General features: G+C 52.9%; 1 protein-coding gene and 1 long non-coding RNA gene across 2 annotated transcripts in view; one reads left to right on the top strand and one right to left on the bottom strand.

Moving 5' to 3' along the window:
* Nucleotides 1-1,437: 1,437 nt before the first annotated feature.
* On the top strand, nt 1,438-4,441 carry LOC119469874. The gene is made up of 3 exons (XR_005198725.1): nt 1,438-1,452; nt 2,694-2,971; nt 4,274-4,441. It is a non-coding gene; the product is annotated as an uncharacterized LOC119469874 (long non-coding RNA).
* A 386-nt stretch (nt 4,442-4,827) lies between these two features.
* Nucleotides 4,828-8,036, bottom strand: part of PSMD13 (proteasome 26S subunit, non-ATPase 13) — a 17,748-nt gene continuing 14,539 nt past the window's right edge. Inside the window, exons 10-13 of the mRNA XM_017520988.1 lie at nt 6,890-6,952; nt 6,164-6,244; nt 5,860-5,976; nt 4,828-5,308 (exon numbers count right to left, since the gene is read on the bottom strand). Of these exons, the coding sequence (XP_017376477.1) occupies nt 5,213-5,308; nt 5,860-5,976; nt 6,164-6,244; nt 6,890-6,952 (357 nt within the window). The 3' untranslated portion in view covers nt 4,828-5,212. The remainder of the gene's footprint in view (nt 5,309-5,859; nt 5,977-6,163; nt 6,245-6,889; nt 6,953-8,036) is intronic.

The raw sequence follows: 8,036 nt of genomic DNA, 5'->3' as shown, positions 1-8,036 counted from the left end.
AAAAAAAAAAAAAAAAAAAGAACCGCTATTTTATGTGAAGAAATAGATTTCTAATGCAGTAAAAAAGGATCATGCAAATGTTTTCACGCATGTGTGCTCTTCCTGGGTCTCCGATTCGAAGAGCTCCATGGAAGAGGGCTGTGCCCTCACCTGTGCCTCCTCCAGCAGCTTCTGTGGTTCCAAGTCTGGACACAGGGTGGTGCCATGTGCCCACAGGTGTCCACCGGACCTTCCAGGTGGTCCTGCCGGCTGAGCTGGCCTTGCAGCTTTCCGGGAGGGTGTGCACCATGGCTGGTCTCTCTCCCACATCCCAGGGGCATTAGGGGTATGTCCAGGGCAAGGTTGATAGGTTTGTGCTGAGTGGCTGAAGAGGGTGAGGGTGAAGGTGCAGGCAGCGGGACTACTTTTGGCCATCCGTGGCCTTGAGTGCACCTTCTGATGCTGCCCCTGTCCAGGATGGGCCAGGGTGGGTCTGGCAGATCCTGAGTCCAGAACCCTGAATGCTCTCCAAGCCTCGGTAATCTCTTTCCTGCACCCCCACTTGGCCACCGTCTTGTTCTCTGTGGGTCACATTGTTCTCCTTCTATTAAACGGGAGACCTGGGGGTGGCGGGGGAGAGGGTCTAGGCCTCAGGGTGGTAAGAGGAGAGGCCATCTTGGGCAGCCTTGCTGTGGGCGGGGGCCTCAGGGGTCTTTAGCCACAGGGTTTGGTTTGAACAAGTGGTTCAAGCTGGGGACTAACGACAAGGCTGGGATACGGACCGAAGCTCACTGCTGCAGGTGGGGCCCCGGAAGCAGAAGCGGCGTGAGCGCAAAGGGAGGGGGACAGGTTTGTGCTTGGCAAGGTCAGAAGGGCCGTAAGACCGGTGAGGGGCAGATGGGAAGGGCTGAAGGCTGTGGCTGGCGTGGCCCTCTGGGCTTGAGGGAGGCCTGCAGAGCCTCTCCTGGAGGGCAGTGTCTCCTCCAGGCATCGCTGCTCCCACCCCTGCCAGCTCCCTCCTCTCTCCTTTCACCGGGAGCCTCACCCACTGTGAGGCTGGGCCGGCTGGCGGCTTGTTTGCAAGCCTCATATCCTGCAGCACAGTGGGCCTCTCCACTCCCCACCCGCACGCACCACCTGCACCCCCACTCCACTGAAGCCCAAAAGGGGCAGAGGTGGAGGCCTCCCTCAGGGGCAAGCCTGGGTGGTGGTGCAGCTAGTTCTTATCCGTGAAAGATGAAACACCATAGGCTGGGACAGTGACCCTTGAACAAGCACTCAGGTCCACAGCCTTATCCAGAACTGGACTCCAAAGCTATAATTAAAGGTTCAGGCGGAAGGGATTATTACAGAGGAGGGGCAGAGCCCCCCACAGCCTGAGGCTGGTGTCAGGGGCCCAGCACTGCTGGAGATAACATTCGGGATTGTGTCTCTCTGGGCTGTGATCAGATCCTGTTTGGGATGAGGCAGGAGGTTCGTGGGGGCGCAGGGAGAGCAGATGAGGGGAGGAGCAGGACCAGCAAGGCAGGCATGGTCAGAGCACTCAGGCCTTGGTGGTGAGTGGAGCCTGCTGGAGGAAACTGACTGCTGTAGACAATGGGGCTGCTGTGTGGAGGAGCAGTTGTGGAGACATGTTTGAGGCCGGACTTGGGGAGGGTGAGGAGTCCATGGGCTGCTTGTGGGAAATGGAAGTCCATGTGAGTGCCTGAGGGAAATGGAGGCTCACACTGACATTTGGCCTGAGCAGCTGGGAGGGGCTGCAGAAGGTTGAAGGAGGCACCACAAGGCCTTGGGAACTTGACCACGAGGTGGGGATAGAGGCTAGTGGTCAACAGATCCCAGCGATTGTGACTGATAAGGAGCAGCTGCGTGTTGGGCCAAGCGGACCAGAGCCAGATGAGGTCTGGAGAGGGTGGGTGGAAAGACTGAGAGGGGTCTGGGGCCATGAGGTCAGGCAGGGCCTGGATGAGGTGAAAAAAAACAGGAGCTCACAGTCCAGCAGCCAAAGAGAAAAAGGCTGGAGAAGACGCCAGAGACTTGGCCTTTGCATGTGGTGGGACAGAGGCCTTGGGGGCATGGGGCACAGGCTGCCTGGGGCAGCGCACACAGGCCCTCCCAGCGGGTGAGTTTGCACCGAGAAAAGGTGTGGGTGAAATTGTCTCCCAGAGAGCAGGGAAACAATTTTATTAATAAGTGTTTGCTGTGGGAAGGAATGAACCACTCAGTATCTGCAGAAGAAGCTGGGAGACTGTGGGCCCCAAGGGAAGGAACCCGGGGTCAGACAGAACTCCCTGCCCACAGCCAGCACTCAAAAGGCAGCCCGGCATTCTCAGAGGAACAGGCTGCCTCCTCAGACAGCACGAGCTGAGCCGAGTGGAGCTGGGCCCCCAACTCGGGGCCTCTCCGTGGTAACATATCACTTGAGAAGGTTCAGCAGCTCACCCAGGAATCCCAAAATGTGAGAATTTTATAAGAGCGCTACATGGTACTGCACGGCTGACACCCCAGATATTTAGGGCTTACTTCAAAAGCACGTCACTTTTCCCTCTTGCATTCTCAAACCCTCGCCCTGCTCCTTTGTGGAGGTCGTTTTTCACGAAGAAATGACACCTTTCCAAAGGGAGTCACAGCTCCACACACTGCGAGTGCGTACTTGAAGTCACATCAGGGAGTGCCAGGCTGGGGCTGCTGGTCTGAGGCTGGTTCTCTTCCAGTTCCAGCAGGTGTCCTTTCTGCAAAGCCCTGTGACAGGAGGGGACAGCTGCAGCTCCCCCTTCAGCTATAAAAAGCCCTAACACCCAAGCAAGCAGAGGACACACGGAGAGAAGGACACGCTGGGGAAACCCAGTTGGAACTCAGGAAGGAGCTCGACCCCAGAACCATGCTGAGGCTGCGCCCTGCCCTCAGGCTGCTCCAAGCCCCCCTGAGGTGTTGGGCAGTCCCCAAGGCCCACGTCTCTGCCAAGCCGGCCGAAACACCCACCTCTCCTGCGGTAAGTGACCTCCAAGGTAGCAGTGGGCAGCCCTGAGAACTCAGCCCATTCCCTGGGTTTCAAGGTGACACAGAAGTCCAGGCTGGAGAAAGGGAGGGGTGATCATAGCCCTGGGCCTTAGTCCCGCAGTGCCATGCCTATGACGGTGTCTGCAAGCCAGGAAGGGGGTCCTTGCAACCATCACCTGTAGGCCAGGCTTCCAAACGGGCAGCAGAGTCAACACTGGGGAGGGGGCTCCCAGTTCTGAGGCTCAGATCACCTGGCCAAAGATGGGTACTAGGCTGAGCTTGGAGGCTTGGTGAACCCATTGGCTTCACCTCCTTAAAAAGGAAAAGGGGGGCTGCTTTAGGGTCATGTGAAAGCACCAGGTGAAAACTGAAACCTAAGTTAACTATTTCCACTCCAGTCGAGTACGAATGTCTCTGTTTTCAGCAGAAATAAACCAAGGTCAAGAAGGTCATTTGCCCAAGGTCATACAGCTAATACGTGACCCTACACTAAGGTCCCCATCCTAGGCCAGATTTGCTCTTAAACCTCTGGGGCTAAAGCCAAAAGGAAGACTTGGTCTCCCACCTGGCATCGGATTCAGCTTTAGGAAACAGGGTGGGAGGACTGGGCCCAGGCCGACTCAGGAGGAAACAGTGAGGGTGAAATCTGGCTGGTGCCTCAGAACCTGGCTCTCCAGGTTCAGCCGCTGAGAACACGGGTGCACATGGGGTCTCTTCCGTGGGCACATGTGCACACGCAGAGCACTGGGACTCTGAACTTGACCCAGCCTTCTGAACGGGACTGCCATTTAGAGGAAGGGCCCTGCACTTGTTCGCATGCACCTTAAAATTGTGGTTGTTTCTGCTGTTCTGTACAGCGCTGACATCATTAGTACCCCATACACTGGGAAGTTTCCTGGGTTCAGTGCACATCGTGTGAGACTTGCCCGCTCAGCATGAACTGTGGCCTTGCCAGAAGGTACACGTAGCCAGGCAGGCTCTCGGGCAGAGGGATGTCCAGCCCCACAGACGGAAGCCCAAGGCTCCTGGTCCCTCAGAGGTCGTCCTCCCTGATGAAGGCTAGAGGCTGCCAGCCATGTTGACGGCAGGGGTTTCTCACTGCTCACAACTACAAAGAAATTTGAAGGCAGACAGAGATACCATGGCTAGGGGTGGGAGGGGCCAGGGGCAGTCTTTCTCCCAAATCCCAAACTGCAGGACCCAAGGGACAGAGGGCAGGCAGGCAACCACCCTTAGGGGTCCAGGCCTGAGCCCTCTACCAGCCTCGTGACCGCGTGTGTGCTTTCTCCATCAGGAGCAGGCCGTGGGGCTCTCATTCATACTCATCACCTTCCTGGGTCCTGCAGGCTGGATCTTAAGCCACTTGGAAAACTACAAGAAGCGCCCCACAGCATAAAGGCTCTAGTGTCACCGCAGGCGCAGGACTGAAAGGCAGCATTAAACTGTCCTTCCACCTACCGTTCACCCTGATTCCTTTGTATACGTGCACCTCCACTCTCAGAAGGGGCACCTTACATGCCCAGTCCCAGGGATGGCTCATGTCAGCACCGGTGCATACCAGGTCACAGATGCCGCTGGCTATTTGAGTGATGAGCAGTGATAAGGATGCGGATGCCTGAGTTGGGGCAGGCACCTGAGAGGGCTGGAGAAGGGGGCGGACACCCCTGGGTCTCTCTAACAATAAAGATCGGACCAGCTTCCTTGGTGGCCCTTGGGGCTGGGTTCTGCCCTAGTCTCCTGTATGTGCAGGAAGGAGAAGGCCAAGGCTACCCCCACCAAATCCTCCCAAGGTTCCAACTCCAGGCACAGGCTTGGCCTGGAAGCTAAGCCAGGAAAACAGAGCCATGAGAAGAACAAAGCAAAGGTGTTTATTACAGGAATATTCTCACACCACAATGGCAAAGATGTCCGCAGAGGTGGACGGGGAGCGGAGCTCAAGCTCGGAGCACAGACTTGAGGGCACTTCCTGCCTCGTACGCAGTTTCTCTCCCTTGTGACCTAAAACTCAGAGACCCCCACCCGCTGCAGGAGAGACCCACAAAGGAGCTTTCTGCCTGCGGCCTGGCCCCCATCAGGGACAGTCCTGTTTTTATAGCAAGAAAAGTCCGTCCTTCAGACAGGGTCCCAACCCCTACCCCAGTTCAATGTAGACCATCTGACAGCCAGCTTTATCGGCTGGAGGAATGCCTCTCTCAGGTGACTTGAAGGGGACAACAGGTGGACCTCAGGGGCCCTAGGTGAGGATGTCATGGGCCTGGTGCTCTACCAGCATCTCCATGCTCTTCACATCCGTGCACCAGAACTCTAGGCGGTCCTTCATTCCCTTGATCTGAAATGCAAATCCATACACAAGGGGCATTAAGACACTCAGGGGTCACAGGCCAAGTGGCCAACACCACAGCACCTGATGAGAGCTAACTCTCTAGGGCGGCTCTAATAAAAAGGGTCTCTCAGCTAGGCAGTGTGACAAGACTGCCCGGGTTGATTCTTATCACAAGGACATTAGAAAAAACTTGCATGAAAGAAAGCAGACAAGAATTGAGGAAATCCACAGGATTACATTTCCAGCAAATGTGAGTAAGATGGATGTGAGCGCAAATCACAGAACCAGGAATGGATCTGATTGGAGCACCTATCTCAAGATTAAAAGGCAGCATGAGCACAGCCAGCATATTGTCATAATAAGCTTTTAAATGCAGGGTTCAAATCTCAGGCTTGCATTAAATTAGGCTCTTAGGAAAATCCAATAGCAGTAATTCATTCTCCAAAACCTCTTGTCTAATGCTTTCTTCCTAAATGGCTTCCATCCAAATGAAACTAAGACAGTATAGATACAACCCCAAAACACCCACAGAGGTGAATGGGTCTCAATCACATCACCTGTTGCAAATCCAACACTCGGGGCTGCACCCAGGTCATGTGGACTCGTTTGTCCACCTCGTCTATACTGCCTTTCACCAGCCCCACCGAAAGGGCCTTCATCACCAGGAGCTCCACCTGTGCAGAGAGCAGGCTTGTGTGAGACAAGATGGCTGACACACACCCACGGACCCAGGTGGTGTCTGAAATGCGGATACTGCTTCTCCCGCCGTTTTTCACTGTCTAGGGAGCGCAGTGCTCACACAGAGCCTTGACTCCAGGTGGCAGCTTTGCTGCGGTAACATCCTGAGCCTAGGGACCATACCTCATTCACGGTGATTTTAGCACTTTTGGCAATTTCTTCAAAAGTGAGTTGTCTGTGATTGGCAGGTCGCGTAAAAGTCATCTGAAAAAAAATTTATTAACTATTTAAAACTATTTTTCCAAATAAAAATGGACTGACTGATAAGGGTGTTTTGTCAATATTGGCTCTGAAAATGAAGAGAATCTTATTAGTACCCCATATACTGAAAAGTTTCCTAATATTAGACATATATCTTGTTAAGAATAAGCTTTCAATGCTTAGATAACAGCAAAAATAAGCCCTATAGGAATTTTTGAAGGTAGCCATTATTCCATTCCCAAACAAGTACTTGAGGCCACAGTTTGCCAGGGTTTACCGTTGCAAACCAGCAATGTAAGGTCCACTTCCTCAAGAACCCTAAATTCTCGTGGGAAAGACAGATGTGCACATAGACAGGAAGAGACATCAATGAGGGGGCAGCTGCACCAGGGCGAGGGGGCAGCTACTTCATTTCAACTCAGATGGTCAGAGAAGGCCTCGGGGGAGCAGTGGTGGGTGAGGGGGTGTTGTCTGAGCTAAGACCCAAGTATCGACTTACAAAAGCAGGTGGTGGCAAAGGAAAAGAAAGGTGGTGAAGAGAGTCGTACCACCACTGAAAGCTCAGGCTGAGGACAGGCTTGGAGAGCAGCGCCCTACCTGACCAAAATCTTAAACCACAGACAAAGTGGCTCCTGGGTGCTTGCTCACCTCCATGAGGCACAACAATTGAATTTTCCTCAGAAGCTGGGCTTCGTTAGCTGCTAAATCAGGCTGTAAAGTATAGAAAGACAGAACAATGTCATCCATGTTGTGCTTACCAGTTACCTAGCTGGGGCTTTGGAATTCATTCAACAGTAGACCGAACAGAAAGCAGCTAAGCAGACCCAAACATGCTACACTGCAGAATGCTGAAGCCCATGAACAACCAAGTGATCTAACTTCACTCTTAGGAAATCTAAAGAGTAGTACCTAACTGGGACACTGTTTGTCAAGGCAGGGAATTTACAAGGTGAGATCTGTATTAATGCTACAAACACCACTGGGCAGGGCCACAGGGTACGGGCATTTCAAGAAGACTGTCCTGGTCAAGGTGCTGTGGGAAGGGCATGCCCCATGGCCAGGAGGCTTTCGGGGGGTGCTGTCTGCTCAGTCAGCACAGAGCAAGTGGAGCCCCTCTGAGGAACAGCCTCCTTAAGTTCTAGAGACTTGTTTGAATCAAAAGAGCAAGTTATTAATTTATAATGAAAAATATCATTGTCATGAGAACTAGAATATACCCGTCTCCAAGGCTTGCATAATCTCTTCTTACAGTGGATCAAAATGTTACCTGGTAAGCACAGAATTAAACCAAGGAGACTTGTTTTCTTAACTCAAATAGCAATTCATATCTTAACTCAAACAGGCAGTCCAATGGAGACCTTTCTGTCACAAGTACTGGACAGGTCAAGCTCTGTAGAAAGGGCTCACTCCCACTCCAGAACAGATGCTGCCAACATGCATCTCTGAATTTTTTTCTTTAAACTGCTATAACCAGCCCTCTTCCTTTCTGAGTGGCACATTTTTTTTTCCCTTTTTGAGATATCAATAAATAATCAGACCACAGTTAGGTCTGGCTGCATCTGTGCTTTCTGCCGCTTCACAGTGCCCCATCCGTATCTACCCTGCTCTACCATGCATGAAGTTTACAAGTTTATTTTAAACTGAGAAGTTTGAAAGTTTCAGAAAAATACAAAAATAACTATTTCCGCCGGGCGCGGTGGCTCAAGCCTGTAATCCCAGCACTTTGGGAGGCCGAGGCGGGTGGATCACGAGGTCAAGAGATCGAGACCATCCTGGTCAACATGGTGAAACCCCG

The sequence above is a fragment of the Cebus imitator genome, unplaced genomic scaffold (assembly GCF_001604975.1).
Source record: "Cebus imitator isolate Cc_AM_T3 unplaced genomic scaffold, Cebus_imitator-1.0 Scaffold929, whole genome shotgun sequence".
Lineage (NCBI taxonomy): Eukaryota > Metazoa > Chordata > Mammalia > Primates > Cebidae > Cebus > Cebus imitator.
This window is presented reverse-complemented; position numbering and strand designations above follow the sequence as displayed.